General features: G+C 34.7%; 1 protein-coding gene across 1 annotated transcript in view; it reads right to left on the reverse strand.

Annotated features, from left to right (window-relative positions):
- LOC120226842 (laminin subunit alpha-2-like) overlaps positions 1 to 11,444 on the reverse strand; it is a gene marked incomplete at both ends in the record, with an annotated part of 149,517 nt that extends 138,073 nt beyond the window's left edge. The window contains 3 exons of the mRNA XM_039225007.1: positions 485 to 612; positions 5,446 to 5,559; positions 11,333 to 11,444. Coding sequence (XP_039080938.1) covers positions 485 to 612; positions 5,446 to 5,559; positions 11,333 to 11,444 — 354 coding nt within the window. The remainder of the gene's footprint in view (positions 1 to 484; positions 613 to 5,445; positions 5,560 to 11,332) is intronic.
- Between the last annotated feature and the right edge of the window lie 7,014 nt (positions 11,445 to 18,458).

The following is an 18,458-nucleotide window of genomic DNA, read 5'->3' on the forward strand; positions in this document are numbered from 1 at the left end:
AAATATACACATATCTTATTTATTTATTTAAAGTAAACTCTATACCCAATGTGGGGCTCAAACTCACAAAACTGAGATCAAGAGTCACCTGCTCTACCACTGAGCCAGACAAGCACCCCAGTATTAGTGGCTTTTTTTCATTACAGCATCAAGGATATACATCCATGTATGTGTGTACATGTGGGCACATGTATATATATGTATAAAATAGGTCTAACATTTATAGTTGTTTTAGAAATTCTACTTCAGTTCTATTTCTTATATTAAATCACACGACTAGAACTAAAATATTAAAAATTCTGTAGAATAAATAGCCACACCTTTAAATATTTTATATTTAGAAAAACTCATATTACCTTCCAGAGAAATTCATGCATATATTTATTGTTTATTATGTGTCGTAAGGGAAAGAAACATTCTATGTCAAAAATGCACTTGCAGAACTGGATGCCCAAATCATTAGAGAGGTAAGTTTGCGACTCACTTATTGGATGGGATATTGAGTGGACAGGCACAGGGCTGACAGTCCTCAGAGGTTCCTTTACTAGGATCACCATAGAAACCAGGAAGACATTTATTGCAGTACGGGCCACCTGTGTGATCCTTACAGTTCTGAGGAAGAAATACACGTCAGAGTTTATTACGTTGGTCTCAAGCATCAACATACTACCAAAAATTGTTCTACAGAGCTATTAGTCTATTCCCTGCTAGGAAGAATAATTTTCCACATTAAATGGTCAATTTTACAGCTGGGAAATAGCATTGATAATTAATATGTAGCTTATGAACTACACGCCAGTTTAAGCATATGCACTCTTAACAAAAAACAACTGAAATTCATTATACCTTTTTTCATTATATGAATCCTATTTCCTTTTTTCTGTACATTTCAATGTTTTTCATAAGGAAATACATGTGATTGTGCATGCATGTATATATGTATATATGTGCACATATATAATAATATATGTCTAATGGAAATTGCAGCTGATTCTAGATAAAAGTCCATTGTTCAGCTTAAAATTGCTGATGTAATGAGCATAGTGGCTACTCATACAAATCCTCTGGGTGATGATCCTCTTACCTCAGAGATTAATTTGGACGTCAGTGGGCTCAGATGATTGGGACAATGCACTAATGTATTACATCTGTGAGGGGCCTGCATGGCTCATAATTAAACAATGAGAATATTGAAAAATTTTTAAATGTATTCCAATATATAATAAAACCACAAGGTGCCTGACAAGCTCTCCAACATTTTTTTCTTCAACAAAACTGCATTTTTCTGCAAATAGTAATGTTGGGTTATGTCCTCTTCAAGGATAAAAAATCAAAATAAAATAATTTGTATCTTGATTTCTTCATATTAGTTAAAGTAGACTTAACACCTCAGAGTATGTTCAAAAAAGATGAACAATTAGTGAACCAAACACGGGGACTGTCTATAAATCTTTCGAAGCACAATTTGATAAATTTTAATGTTTGGCATCATGTAGATCTAACTTCTTCAATAAAATATATCCAGTTCCTTTTAAAAACCATCCAATATGGATTCGTTATGACTGAAATACATTTTTATTTTGCAATTATATGAAATTCTATTTTTCTCATGTTGAAAAGAGTTCAGCAAAGTTTAGGGGTGCAAAATCTTTATTTTTATGATCAGTAATTAAATATGTAGGAGAAATTGCTAAAATATACATTAACTTTATTTATTTTTAAATATTTTTAATGTTTTATTTATTTTTGAGAGAGAGATAGAGACAGCATGAGCAGGGGAGGGGCAGAGAGAGAGGGAGACACAAAATCTGAAGACAGGCTCCAGGCTCTAAGCTAGCTGTCAGCACAGAGCCCGACACGGGGCTCAAACCTATGAACCGTGAGATCATGACCTGAGCTGAAGTCGGACGCTTAACCTACTGAGCCACCCAGACGATCCTATACATTCACTTTAAAGAAATAAATATTTATCAAGTCTGGTTGACTGTTGGAATAGACAGCCTAATTTAATGAAAGGTCTGAAACATTATTATATCAGCATATTTTTAAAGAAGTTCATTTTAATTACATGTGGTCAACGGATTTAATAAAAACACAAATAAATATATGGTTTTAAACAAAACTTATTAAATTCGTCGGGGAGAGGAATAGCTTCTTTATTGAGTAGATGACATGAAATTAAAATCCAATCATTTAATGCTCTGCATCTCTCACATTCTATAAAATGAGGGAGTTCAAGCCTATGATTTATGAAGTTTTCAAGCTCTGAAATCCCATGACAGTCTCATCAACTACAAGTGAATAGGTAATTCTTTAGTATCTGGTGATACTTGAAAATAGGTTTCTCTTCAAGGTACTTTAAATTGTCTCTCAAATGCACTTAGCAAGCCTTTCCGAAGAGAGGAGAGAGGCTAACTTTACTATTAACAGTTATGTAAATAACAGCATATTAAGATGGAATGTATAAAACATGGATCATGAAGGAAAGCTTCCTTCTTTGATTTCATCTTCATATTAATTCCTTTCAGGTCCTCAAATTTAACTAAGGCTGACTATTACTAAAAACTCATATATTTTTTGCAATATTTATGCACATTTTCATATTGACATGATCAAATTATACTTTTCAAAGATTTAAGGGTTTTAAAAATAAGACTATAAAATTGATTGTATTAATCACATTGAAAATGGTATTTCTAAAACTCCACTGAGAATCTTGCATACCCCAGACACGCTGTTTTTTCTTGACTCCTGATCTAAAAGAAAAAGAACATATAGAAGTTGCTTACTTTTACTAATGTCATATTTCATTTTATGGAAATCATAAAATTAATCTAACACAAGTGTTTTTGCAGCTGAAACTATTAAACAGCATGAGGCAACAATACACTGGAAATCAGAACTGAAAACATGAGAGATGCACTCTAATAGGCTGTTTTTACAGGTGTCCTGCTATAAAGTGCTTTCTGAATGTCCATTCACAGTGCATTGGACAATAACTGTGAGAAGGGGCAAGTATACCATCTCTCCATGTGGCTTTAAATGTTTCCTGGATCACTTCAAATGTACTTTGAGTTAAAATGACCTTTTTATATAGATCCACACTATAAAAGAGGTCTGGATTTTGATGTGATATCAAAAATCCATTCAGTTAATTAATTTTTTTAAATTTTTTAAATGTTTACTTTTGAGAGAGAGACAGTGCGAGTGGGAGAGGGGCAAAGAGAGAGAGGGAGAAACAGAATCTGAAGCAGGCTCCAGGCTCTGAGCTATCAGGACAGAGCCTGACGTGGGACTCAAATTCACAAACTATGAGATCATGACCTGAGCTAAAGCTGGACGCTTAACCTACTGAGCTCCCCAGACACCCCTATTTCAGTTCATTTATAATTGTATTTCAAACCAAGGTAACAGGAACTCAGTTTACCTGTAAATTTCATAAATTCTGTGTAATGCTAGCAGAAAAAGCATACATAATTGATAAAGAAGATAAAATGTGGGTTATGTAAACATTAAAAATGCCCATAATGTGTAACATTTAAATATTTTTCTCTTCATGGACCAAATCAGAACCAGTGTGCTCAAAGTGGCATAATAGCACTTAGTTATCAATATCATTTCAGATAAAAGGCATTTGAAATTCTCCAGAAAATATCTTTCATGATCACATTTTGACCCACTATAATGGAAAACCCAGAAAACACTAGAATCTGTTTCATTGTTTCCCTAAGATACCTTCTATTATTTAAAGGTGGATTCCTGTTTTTCTTTCCATAAAACAGAGTCAATAAACTAGATTTCAACAGAAATTCTCTAATAGTCTTCGCTCCTGTCCTTCTTCCTCTCCAAATTACACGGAAACTATTTATTCTAAAAGTAGGACTTCCATTCTTATATCACATAACCAAATGGACCAGCAGCATGATATGATTTAATTACGATGAATTTAACATGAAATATTACTAGTTTCAGTCTGGTATTGTGATATATTTATTTTATCTTTTCAGTTTTAAAGAAAGCAAATCCATACCAGCTTTAGGCTGAATAGTTCCTAAAGCATGTTAGCAAAGTGTTTAAAGGTAACTCAATATTTTTCCCAAGGTACATTTTAAATGACTCATGGTATAATTAAAATGAAAATTGCTTAGTCTTTCTATTCATAAAAATGCCATTGGAAAAATCTACTATCCCACAAATTAAAGCTATCATGCTTTATACTGCAATGCAATTAAACAAATCTTATAGAGAGAAAACAGAAAGAGCATCAATAAACCTAAATGCCAAATTACATTGAAACAAAAGCCCTGAATTTTCATTTGGGTTTGTCTCAGAAGCTTTTAAGTGGAAGAAAAAGGGGGAAAACATTGAGCAAGAGGAAGAGAGAACATTAAGAAATAAAGATAACAGAGTCTGCCTTAAATACTACAGGGAAATGAGAATATGCTATCCTCATAAATTGGCACAGTTTCAAATTGTGTTTCTGCAAGACTAATGAAATGAGAAGTGTTGTTTCAAGCTTCATGCCATGTCAGAGAATATCAAAGTAACATGCCCTTGAGTTCATCAGGATGGTCTATGTGGTATATATTCTCCAATCTAGAGGCTTCTTAGAAGGATGGAAAGTGCTGACCTTTGCAGAGAGCTTTTCTTCTTAAAAGTTTGGACTTCATTGTAGCTGGAAGAGGCAACTCTGATAATATGTATTGTGTATATTTATTATGTTTTTAATCTACACATGACACTTTTAATAAAAAGTTCATTTATTTACCTTGAAAGAGATAAAGAGAGAGAACTGGGAAGGGAAAAAATAGGTAGAGAGAGAATCCCAATCAGGCTCCCAATTGTCAGCATGGAGCCCCAATATGAGGCTCAAAATCACAACCTGTGAGATCGCATTAGCCAAAATCCAGAGTCGGACATTTCACTGACTGAGCCACCCCAGGCATCTTTACATGTGACACTTTTTTTTACTTAAATGTTGAAATTTTAAAATAAAAATCATGCAGTATGCCCTATTTTTTCAATGTGGAAAAAACTGAATTATGTCTATTATAAAGGTTATACTTTACACTTTTCATATCGTGGGGATACAAACCATTTTCTGTTATGGAAATACAGCCTATTTTTGATAGATTTATAGACGGGATTGAAACTACATACATTGAGGGTAGATATGTATCTCGGTCATTAGGTATATTTTATGATGATGTGTCTAATTCTAATTGGCTTCTTTCACTGATATGGATAAACATTTCCTAATGCTCATTAGTCAGGAAGACTACATATGAAAGAACATTCTCAGCTTCCAACTCTGTTCAATATAAAGATTCCTGTCAAATCACATCTTGACTCAAGTGTTTGTCCCAAAGGTAGTAATTGAATTGCAGGCCTATTGAGCCTATTTCAGCCTTGTCAATCAGCATTCCCAAAGGAGAAAGCACTTACCAGGCATTCTCCAGTGAGATCATCACAAGATTCTGCATGACCAAAGCATTGACATGGTTCACAGATGCCACCAAAAATAGTGCCGTTGACTCGTCGGTGCCGAGGCCAACAAGACTGAAAGAAAGATAAGGTTTCAAGTCTCAGGGATCTTTTAAAAAGTTTTTTCTTTTTTTTTTTTTTTTTTTACTTTGTTAGATAAAAGAAAATATTTAGGTAGCAAATTCAGCAAACATGCTCATCAAAGTGTTGCTACTCTTGAAATATTGCTACAGAGCTATTCCTCCTGACACTTGGGAGTTTTGTACTGACCTTAGCGTTACTGGCAGGTATGAGATTAGAGGAAGCATTAGCTTGGTGTCTCTTCTGAAATGGTAAAATAAAGAAGAGATATAAAGAATTGAAATGTGACAGTCTCAAAGTAAAAAGCACAGGTGGGAAAATAGAATAAAAGTATTGAAAAAAGCAGCAGACATTAAAGGACTTTCAAAGACCCTTAGCCTAAGAGAGCACCTAATGTCATCTGAAGGAATGCTGATTTTCTGGAATACATTCCCTTACACACACACACCTTCATTCTTTCCCTTTACAATCACTCGGAAGAAAGTCGTGGCCACTCTTACATCTGATCACATACACAGCTGATGTCTACACCTAAAGAATTCATGTTTCATTCTCATCCTATTATGTTTTCTCAAATTTGCACAAAATAGTTTGTGATTTATTTACCATAGAGTCCCTTGATATTTTATTTTTATTACATTATTCTACTAGAACTCTACTTATATTCATCATTCCTTTTAAAAGTATGAAACCCTTTATTAATCAAAAATGGAATTCTGATTAAAAATATTTGGGTCTTATAATTGAGTTTCCCTTCTGTGGGTGTTACTACAAACTGTATGGGATGCAAAATAAGGGGTGTGTGTGTGTGTGTGTGTGTGTGACACTACTGCCCTCTGGAAGCTTGCATTCTCTCTCAAGTTATAACTGCATTTTGTGGGTTATTGATTATATTTCTGACTGGTTTAGTACAACATAATATATCATGAAAAGGCCTTTTTTTTTCCAGTTGAAAATGGAAACAAAACAGAAACCACTGAAGTAATAAAGCTTATAGAATTGTGTTGTGTACTGCTGGAAATGTTCCTTCAGCCTCAGGGTATGAAGACTCTTAAATTTGAACATCAATATCAAACAATAAAAAAGGGTCTGCAGATCCTTCACATCTGAAAGGAAAGCAAAAATGTCTTTCCTCTTAATTTGGGCAGTACAAGAAAGATGTCGATTTTTTATCCCTTTCTCATAATTTCTCCTCACTAAATATTTTTGCCACCCTAGATTCATCATAGAAGACATTTCTTTCTCTAATATGTATTTTTAGAAACTGGTGAAGTCATATATCCAGAAGACGGTAGAAATCAAGGGTGTTAATAACAGAGAGAGAACTGATAGACTGTTTTCAGGACAAATATTCATAGAATTGTCATTAATGAGCTTTTTTTTTTTAATACTCTGCAAATGTACTCCTATACTGCAGGCTCATCAAATCTGCAAGTATCAGCAATATCTCCATTTGCCATATTCTTTTCTGGAACAATGGAGCAGGGCATGCAGATTTCTACATCTACTCAAAGGAGACTTATACACTCATACTCGGCATTCCATTATCTGTTGTCTTTCCGATATTCTCTCTCTGGGCTGCACCAGTAATACCTTTCTTTTTCACTGGATCATTACTATCAGTTCAAAACATATGATCTACTATCCCCATTAAAAGTTAACAAATATGACAAAATTGCTTCCTTTATATATCAGAACTTTCCAGTTTCTGGTTTGTCTTTCTCAGTAAAACTACTCTAAAAAGTCTTCTCTTCCTCTCTTCCCTCTCATGCTTCATTCCATTCTACTCTGTCTTCTGCAGTCACCTCTCAATTAAAACTGACCTTGGCTATGCCGCTACATGCCAGGTAGCCAAAACTGGTAGACCATACTGTGACTGCATTTTATCTGACCTCTCATCAACATATGGCTTAGTTGTCTCCTCTCTCCCTCAAATGCCCTCTTCTCTCAATTTCCATGCCATCACAACTCCATGTTTCCACACCAGCTTTTTGCACTCTTCTCTGCTTTGACCCAAGTTCTCATAGGCAGGAGCTCCTAGGGGCTTGATTGCTTTTCTCTTTCTCATCACAGTGTCTCCTAGGTAATTTTATTCAGTCCTGTAGGTGATGATCCCTTCCAAATACCTATCTCTAGACCAGACAGATATTCCAGGTTCAAGGCTTGCATATTCTAACTGTAAAGTTGACATCTAGTTTACACTTTCGAAACCCAATATTTTAAAATGGATTGTTGATCCCATCCTCTGCCCATGGCTATTTCTCCCCAGTCTTCCTCAGCTTAGTAAATGGCGTTGCATACAATTTGCTCAAACTGGTAATCTATGACTCACTCTTTTTTTTTTAAGTTTTATTTATTTATTATGAGAGAAAGAGAGAGAGCATGAACAGGGGAGGGGCAGAGGGAGAGAGAGAGAATCCCAAGCGGGCTCCACGCTGTTAGTGCAGAGCCCGATGCAGGGCTCAAATCCATGAACCATGAGATCATGACCTGAGCTGAAATCAGGAGTCACATGCTTAACCGACTGAGGCACCCAGGCACCCTTATGACTCATTCTTAAATTCCTTAGTTCTTTAAACTCTGCCCTGCTATGTAATCTATAATAAATCCTATTGATTGTTCTACAAAAATATAGAATAAACCCATATCTTTCTATATCCCCTACCATTATCCTAATATAAACCACAATAGTGTGTTCTACAACAGTAGCCTATTAACCATTCTTCTCATTCTTGCCTTCCTATATTATGTTATTTACTCTGTAGCCATAAAGACTTTTTCATATAATAAAAACTCAGATAAAGGCACTACCCACCTTAAAGTATTCTAATGATTTCCATTACACTGAGGCTAGAAACCCAAATTATTATAATGCATGTAAAGCTCTGAATGGCCTGGCTTCTCCAATCACACCTCGTCCTATTCTCTCCCTTGCTTACTACTTTCTAGTCTTCCTTGCCCTCTTTCCAGGTCCTTGAAGGCTCCAAGCTTCTTTCCACATCCTCCTAAACCACTTTCAGCTTTTTCTACATAGCTTACCCAGTTTAGCATCTAAACACCCAGTTTAGATGCTACCGCTTGAGAAAGCCTTTCCTGACAACCTTTTATAAACTAGCCCTTCTCATCTACTCTTCCTGTGCCCATTTTAGTAGCTTTATCAAGACACCTTGTTGATTTCCTTCATGACATTTATTACATGTAGTAATTTATTTATTAATTTAATCTGTTCTCCAGCTAGTGTCTAGCGTACAATTAAATGTAATGTCCTTTAGGGTAGGGACCATATCTGTGTTGTTGATCACTTTATCATCCACATCAAGGTCTTGATTGTGTCAAAATATGTGATTATCAAGATCTATTAGCTAAACGAAAGTATGAACACTCTTATGAGGTGGTTAATATTATTTCCACCATACAGAAGCAAAAACTGAGATTTCTTTTTTCAGTACAGACTTTGCTTTCGCTTTTTCACCTATCCCACCTGTGAAGTGAAGTGAATTATGATGATACTAAGAGGGTAAGAAAATATTTGAAAGATAAACTGCAGAGGGATTTATAAGTAAGGTAGAAATGATAAAAAAAAGATTTTGAATCAACATTGTGGCTCCAAATGTGATATTCTAATGAGTAGTTAGACCTGATTTTTGGCAACCTAGAATGAAGACATGCTGGTCTTTGTAGTTTACTCAGCGTTGAAGTGGTTCATGCATATTAGTGACAGCAAAGCTAGAGTACTGGTCTTATGAACTCAATAAAAAGCAAATGAAATTGGGAATGAATAGTAAGAAGTCTAAAAATCTGATGTTTTCCTTTGACTCTTTCATACTCTCATGCTTCTCTCTTCCCGCCCAATTGTTACCATTATTGAACATCCAATTTGAGGTTTCTCCACTGCAGGATACTTTCAGTGACATCTGTCTCTGCTCATCTCTTTGAATGATTATTGCACTTATGTCCCATACCACTCACTGGCCCCTTAATTATATAATGCTGTGATCCAATTTTTCATATGTATTTGTTCTGTCTCCCAAACAGACTGTTAGCTCTTTAAGGACAGGGATTTTGATGTAATTTTCTTGATAATCCCCTCAGCATTGAGTGCAGAATTTACCAAAGATTCGCAGTAAATATTTTTGAAGAAAGGAAAGAAGAAACAGAAACATAGCCAACTGAGCAATTCTAATATTAAGTTTTATATCAGTGTATGTTTGGAACTTCTAGAAAGATGGTGAAGAGTACTGGAGAAAACACATGTGAGGATAAGTGGTAAAGCAAGCATAGAATCAAGGTGTTCATTCTTCCAACTGAAATAGGAACTTCAAGATTCAAAGAGAGCTTTCCGGTTTGAAATAAAATTTGCTAGGCTCTTAATAAAGCCTGTGCTTCATCAAACACAGCATATATTTATATGTAAAAATCAAATTTATGTTGACAGACTAATTTATTTCCACAATTATTTTTCTCTTCTTGAGATGATATTTGGAAAAGCAAGGACCTCCATGAATTTCATTTCATTTTATTTCTAGATAGGTGAATCTGAGCCTGGTTAAAGAAAACACGTTTGTCATGAATATGACTATAAATCCTATATATCTGCTAAAAGCATGTATCATTTCAGAGTACAACAGAGCTGACAAAGCAATGCCCAGAGTATTTCTATAAATGGCATAATGGGATAGTGTGCTGAAGTGGAACATCTTGGTACACTCAAAGGATTCCTTAAAAGCACCATTTTTAAAGGATTTAAGCTCCTATTTATCTGCAAGCCATGTCCTCTATCAGGAAAATTGTGTTTACATTTTTTGACTGGGTTTCAAGTGAAACCAATTTCAAACCACCTAAAAAATGCCCAGAAGTAAATAAAAATTATTACCTTAAAATGACACACTGTGGTATTAAGTAAGAAATGTTCATCTTATTAGAAATCTAGAGTACTGGGATAACAATACATATCTCAAATTTAATTTTATTTTTTAATTTTTTAATGTTTTATTTATTTCTGAGAGAGTGACAGTGAGAGAGAGAGAGCGAGAGCGAGCAGGGGAGGGTCAGAGAGAGAGGGAGACACAGAATCCGAAGCAGGCTCTAGGTTCTGAGCTGTCATCACAGAGCCCAATGCGGGGCTTGAACCCACGAACTGTGAGATCATGACCTGAGCCGAAGTCGGACGATTAACTGACTGAGCCACCCAAGTGCCCCATCTCAAATTTTAAGTGCTAAATGTATGAAAGACATGCAGGGAATTTTTCAGATCATGATATTTCATCCATATATTATATTCTTGATGTTTTAAAGATTATACCCTTCAGAGGCTTGCAGTTTGGTATTCTTAGAAATAAAGCAGAGCAACAGAATGGTACATAAGATTAAAAGCTAGAGGGGAAGGGGAGAAATATTGCTAATTCCTGGTAAGTACTGAGGTAGAAATGAAGGGAAATTATTTTGAAATATTAAATATTTCTCTGCTATCATTCATCATATTTTATCGACCAATTAAATAGGAAATAAACACTCATGAAAACATCAGATTTTCATCTATAGTAAAGTAAAATATCCAAAACAGAAACATAATTTCAAGATGGCATAATATGAGTAGTTCTCTATTAGAAAGCCATGATTTTTGGCAGACACTCAAGTTTCTTCTTTAGGTAAAACACTATCATTTATTTGTGCAATCATTGCTGGGAGAGCTAAATTACTTTTCAGTCTACTAGAAGCAATACTGAAGGGACTTGGGAGAGCTGAGGATTTATTCTTGCAAACTTACCTCACAAGAGGAGCCAGTATACCCAGGTGGACATTGACAAATCTCCACAGCGGTTGCAATGCTTCCATCAGTAGGATAGGGGACTGCGGACTCAAGGTCAACAGAGCCCAACCTTCATTGGAAGGAAAAAGAGAGTGTAAATACGTAAACGAACTCTTACGTACTATAGAGTTTGAGGAATAGTATAGTATTCAGGATGGAAATACAAGTAAACTCTTTGTGTTGAGAGGGAAGGTCAATGAATATCTATAACTTAAAGACCTGGGCACTCATATTAGGTAATCTACGTCCAAATAAAAGTGCTCACAACATTGACCGCATTAAATGCTGAAAAAGATATGAGAACATTCTTGCCCAGTTCCTGGGTTTGGGCTATGTGTTTCAATTTCCTTATTATTATTATTATTTTCTGTAGATAGTTTAAAATAATGTAGTTGAAGGTACTTTTAAGACAGAAACATCACATGCCTGTTTGACTCATTTTAACGTTAAACTAGAAAATCAAAGAAAACAATATTGATATCCAGCTCAAACTTAAATTGAAAGGAAAGATAAAAGCAAAAAGAAAAAGAAAAAGAAAAGAAATAAAAAAGAAAGAAAAGCTGTTTTCATTTCTTTTCCTCAGAAAGAAATCTTGCACATTGGGAGATAAAAGTGAAACTTTTCCAAATGCTCAGTTGAATTACTTAGAACTATTTTCTCAATTTGTTTTTAACCTAAATTAAATGCATTGTTCTCTGTATCCATGGGTTTCATTTTATTAGATTCTGTACAATCTGGTGATTTTAATAGAGTGATTTGGTGTCACTCATTATTTTGGGGAAAAGCTGTTTTGGCTAAATTGAAAATGCTATTAATATAAGTGGTATATGTGTATATTGTGTGTGTGTGTTCATATTTCCTCCTCAAAATATGCAAACTTAATATTAATTAACAATTTAAATAAACATTGGTGTCTTATTGGCTTTTTCCCATTTTTTAAAAAAGGAAATTTTAAAAGCTTTATTTTTAAGAACACAGACTCAAGCTTCAGCCAACCAAGATTCATATCCTGTCTCTGATGTTTATTTACCGGTCTTGTATCCTAGGAAAAATTACTTATTTTCTCTAGGTCTCAGTATTATCTCCATCTATGTAATGGAGATAAGAAAAGAGTCCATGCATCATAAGCTTGCTAAAAGAATTAAACGAAATAATGAATATAAGGTTCCTGATATAACACATAGTAGGTGATTATTAAATACTAAACATTTTATTAACATATTCTCATTGACTGTTGAAACAGGATAGAAAATATCCACAAGAGTACTAATCGAAACAATATTTGCATCTCCAAATCTAACTGATTTCCATTTTAATATCTTAAAACAATTTTGAAATAAATCCTAAGGGTACAAGATTAATTGATTGCTACTGATTTATGGTAAGTATTGTTTCTTAAAATGATTGATAATCCCTATAAAACAATATCATATACTATTCTTTAACCATAAGAAAGATACAACCAACTCTTACATTTTCAGTTGTTTTCCACAAGAGTGGTGGTAGGTTTTTAATTGGTGACTCACAATTATGAAGAAGCTTCCGAGATTTGGGAATCTAGTCTATAATCAACTCAGAGAACAAAGTTAACCGTCTCATTAAATGTATCTTCAAAAGTAACACCTTTAAGCAAATTATAAGCTTTTGAGCTAACAATTTTCTAAAATCTTTATTGTTTTGGAGTGTCTGGCTGGTTCAGTTAGTAGAACATGTGAGTCTTAATCTCAGAGTTTTGAGTTCAAGCCCCACAAAGGGCATTGAGCCTATTTAAAATTAAAAAAAAAAAAAACACATTAGAATCTTTACTTTTTTACTCCCACTTTACTAACCCTAGACACTTGAAAGTATCTTGGTATGTGAATGACCTCATACATAACCAAGAAGTTGAAAAGAAAAACCAAAGCAACTGGATAGGATCATCTCAGGGGCTGTATGCTGTCATCTTCTAAAGACAAGCGATTTATCTTTAGCTACAGAGTAATTTATCCACAACCATTTCTTGAATGCTGTCTTCTCTCTGGGGCAACAGTCTGGACAACCTGGTAAAAGGTCCTAAACTGCTAAGTGTAAAAATCACTCTTTTGTAGTGTTTAGGTTGCATAGAGATTTTCAGAAAAATCTCTAAATTGTCATTTTTTCCTCACCAAATCAACTTGTACGGGAGGTATCAGTGGCAATTATTTCACTTTTTTAAATTGGGGTGAAATTCACATAACATAAAATTAACCACGTTAACGTGTTCATTCAGTACATTCACAAGTTTGTGCAACAACATCTTTATTTTGTTCCAAGCATTATTGTCAGCCCATGTGAAAACCCCATACCAATTAAGCAGTCATTGCCAATTCTAGCCTTTCTCCTAGCCCCTGGTAAACCATGAATCTGCTTTCTGTCTCTACGGATTTATCATGGATAATTCCGATATTCATATAAATGGAATCACATAATATTTGACCTTTTTGTGTCTGGCTTCTATTAGTATAATGTTTTCAAAGTTCATCCATGTTGTAGCATGTATCGGTATATCCTTCCTTGTTATGACTGAGTAACATTCTATTGTATGAATATATTACAACATAGGGTTTGAAAGAGTTGCCAGACTAAAGAGAGTACTTGCTTGTGTCAATATGAGCTTATGAGCAACTTCTCACAAACAATGACTTTGCTGTGTCATCTATATACATAGCCAGATCATTTCAACACAGGCTCAATACACTTTCACTGGATGGATGAACGGATGGATAGTAGGAATATGGATAGATGGAAAGATGAATGAATGGATACAAAACTACATATATACAAACATACATGTATGAATAGATGAGTGGATAGGTAAATGAATTAGGTGAATGGAACATAGTTATACTTTTTAAATTTTTTTTTTATTTATTTCTGAGAGAGAGGGAGAGAGAGTGAGAGTGAGAGAGAGAGAGAGAGAGCGTGAGCAGGGGAGGGTCAGAGAGAGAGGGAGATACAGAATCTGAAACAGGCTCCAGGCTCTGAGCCAGCTGTCAGCACAGAGCCCGATGCAGGGCTCGAACCCACAAACCGTGAGATCATGACCTGAGCTGAAGTCAGACGCTTAACCAACTGAGCCACCCAGGCACCCCAGAACATAGTTATACTTTAAACAATGACTAACATACTCCCAGATAAATAATACAATAAAGCCTAGTATCCACATTCCAGATGAATAAAGTCAGATAAATAGAAGACAAATTACTTGTGTTATCTGACCAATAAGGAAACAAATAAATTGAAAAATATTCGAGTTAGAACTTGAGGTCAGAGGTCAGAATTCATCTGAATGAATTGTGACATCTTATGCTCTGCAATTAATGAACTGTCACAAGATTAACTTGTATTTATGATCACTTTACTTTCAGAATTAGATGATTTCATGATTGCTATACTAGTTGATTACCATATAAAAGACTGTCACAATTTACTAAACAGTAAATTGGTCAATTGTGTAGATGGTCTCAGGATTTTCAATATAAAATTGAGTATTGGGATGTTTCAAAATATAAAAATGAGTAATTGACTACTTTAAGGAACAATTTAAAATGTAACAAAACAAAAACAAAAATATTTTCAACGAATTGCCAAATTTCATTTGTCTTTCGAACAACAGATGTTCCTCTCTTAATCTGTGTAACCATTTTGAGCTGTAAGAAATTTCAACATTCAAACATCTTTCCTAGCAATATTCCACATTAGCATTCACTGAGCAGACCCAATGTTCATCAGGTTCTGCTGTTGGTAAATGGGATTTTAATGTGTTTAACGGTTTTAAGTGTTACTCATAAAGAAGGCTGCAGCTTTTTTTTCCTCTTCAATATGGACATTTTCTTTTCTTGATACCAGGCTGCATTCGTTTAAATATATAAAGCTAGTGGTAATAACGTACTAAATTTTGGAAGTGCATGAACTGTCAAAAATATGTCAACCAAGTCACATGTTTTAGCTGGCTATTTCCTCTTATTTTTATGACTTGGAAATATAGATAAGATGATGAAGAGAAAAGACATAACTGGATCAGATAGTATTGAAAATATTAGAATCATACTGGAAACTTTGTCCTAGTATTGACTTAAAGATTTTTTTCCTCAATATTTTTGTTTCACTATATTTCTACCAGAGTTAGATAGGTTAAGCTTTACTAAAATAATAATAACAATAACATATAAAATAAATTACTCTTAGATATAGTAAGAACTTTGATCATAAAACTTCTATGTAGTTAGTTTTTCTATCCATCTTTTTTTTCTGTTGAGGCATCTATTTAATTCTACTTAAACCAATGTTACTTTGGGTTAGCCACCATAGATGAAGATTTTATGGGCTATTTAGGCCCTTTATTCTATTTCGCTCTGTCAAAACAAGATGATGACTTAGAAGCTCCTGCAGTCTCTACTTTGTGGAAGTTCCACCAAGTTAGGGTGGACTGATAAATTTTATTCCGCTCCTAAAAAGGTGAAGAATCATTTAGTGGCCCAGGCAACGTCTGAGTGGTTCATCTGAAAAAGAACTAGACATTTTCACCAATCGTTGTCAATCCCCCATCAAGTAAGGGAAGTAACTGAGAGAATCGGATACTATTGCAGCCATTCATAAACATTATATTAAATGCTAATAGGAACATTCATTCCCTCCTTCGTAGGCCTACCAGTATGCATGGTGCACATTTCTAATGCATTATTTATTACACTACCGTAAATGTACGTGTCTGTCTTCCATCCTCGACTATGCCTTTTTTGAATTCAATGATCATTTATCCATTATCACATTCTTTTTGCTTAGCCTAGAACTACCACATCATAATAATTACTACTTACTAAGTGTCTGCTATCTTCTATGTAGTGTAATAAGCACTTGACAGACATCTCATTTAACTTTGAGTGAACACAATGGGGTAATCATGTTATTGTCTACACTTACAAAGGAAAAATCTGAGACTCAGAGAAGTGCAGTGTCCAATACAAACAGGGCAAACAGGGCAGCGCAGACTCGAACCCAAGCATGACTCCAAATTCAATGATCATCTTGTTACCCTATGTTGCCTCCCAACATATTGCTAGAGAGCATGCCTGATGTTTTTGGTACATCATTTTCTCACGTAGCATTCAGTCTTGAAATTTAGATAACATTTCTGCCATTTCACAGAAGAGGAAACTGAGACTTAGGAAGATATACCTAAAAGGCACTCAGTAAACGCTGGCAGACTGAATGAATCCAATATTTACAGAACTGATTTGGCAGGTAGTCCAAGATAATGGGCAGGAAACACATGTGGGTTTAAATCTCTTACCAAGAGCCCAAAGCCTAGTGAGTTGCTTATGTCTTTTAAATTTTATAGGCCTTATCAGTATAATTTCTTCAAAATATGGTTAACTGTACCATTAATTTCTCTTTTTTAAAAATATTTTTTATTTATTTCTAGGAGAGAGAGAGAGAGAGAGAGACAGAGTGAGTAGGGGAGGGTCAGAGAGAGAGGGAGATACAGACTCTGAAATAGGCTCCAGGCTCTGAGCTGGCAGTCAGCACAGAGCCCGACTCAGGGCTCGAACCCACGAACTGTGAGATCATGACCTAAGCGAAAGTCGGACGCTTAACTGACTAAGCCACCCAGGTGCCCCATGTACCATTAATTTCAAAGTATTCATAGTATGCATCTATCAACAATGTTACTATAATCATCAAGATACATCTTTATTTATAAAGGTTTTACTAGATTGTTACATAAATTCTATGTAATATTTTTAATACATCCTCCCCCCAACACACATTTACTCTGAAAAGTCATAAGAGCATATCTTGCCTTGAAATGATTCTGTATTCATTTTCAAACAATAATGATAAAGTCATGATAAGGGCTCAGTTACCCTGTGTTGTTTGTGGTAAATTCTTAGTGGCTTAACAGAAAACAAAATGTTTACTCATGGAAAAATCCTTCACAGGTCTGGGTGACCGTTCAGGGCAATATTTTAGGCGATTTTTATCTTCTTTAGGTAGCTAAGTTCCAGAAAGTCTCATGCTGGCAATTCCGTGATTTTCATGTGTGTGTATGTGTGTGTGCATGCACGCGCGTGTGTGCATGTGTGCATATGTACGTGTAAGTAGGGGAGTTATAATCACTTTTATTCAGATTTCACTGGCCAAACCAAGTCACATGACCACATCTATCCTCAAAGGTTAGGGGAATGTAATATTACAAAAGGGGGAGTTTGAATCTGGGTATTTACCCAAAGAAAATTTAAGAAACTAATTCAAAAAGGTATATGCACCCCTATGTTTTTTGGCGCATTATTTACAACAGCCAACACAAGCAAATAACCTAGTGTCTAACAATAGATGAATGGGTAAAAAGGTGTGGTATATATACACAATGAAGAAATACTCAGCCATAAAAAAGAATGAGACCTTGCCATTTGTGATAACATGGAAGAACCCAGGAGGTATTATGCTAAGTGAAATAAGTCAGACAGAGAACTATAAATACCAAAGAACTTCACTTACATGTGGAATCTGCAACACAAAGCAAATGGACAAACAAACAAACAATAACAAAGAAACTCAGTCATAAATATAGAGAAGAAATAGGTGATTGCCAGAGTGGAGGGGGCCAGGATTTGGCAAAACAAGTGACTCAAATAATTTATTACAGCATCAGAAATATGGTCATGGTCAATAATACTGTAATAACTATATGATGAGAGATGGTACACATATTGAGGTCAGTACTTTGTAATGTCTATAATTGTTGAATCACTATGTTTTATAGCTGAAGACTAATAATAATATATGTCAACTAAAATAAAGATTTTAAAAATAAATAAAAAATAAAATGAAAAAGGACAATATCAGAGATTTGATGAATGATACTAATGTCTGCAACAAGGGAAAAGAAAAAAAAATATTTTGCAGAGCTTTATACTTAATAAATGTTTAAGAAAAGCTGAATAGACTCCTTGCTTGAATTAAATATCAAGAGTGTTACGAAGATGGCGGAGAAGTAAGGAGCTCCGTACTTGCACTCGCGCCCATACATCACACAGAAAAGATCTGAAGCCATTGGAAACCT

This window comes from Hyaena hyaena, unplaced genomic scaffold, assembly GCF_003009895.1.
Source record: "Hyaena hyaena isolate Hyena2069 unplaced genomic scaffold, ASM300989v1 scaffold_1854, whole genome shotgun sequence".
NCBI lineage: Eukaryota > Metazoa > Chordata > Mammalia > Carnivora > Hyaenidae > Hyaena > Hyaena hyaena.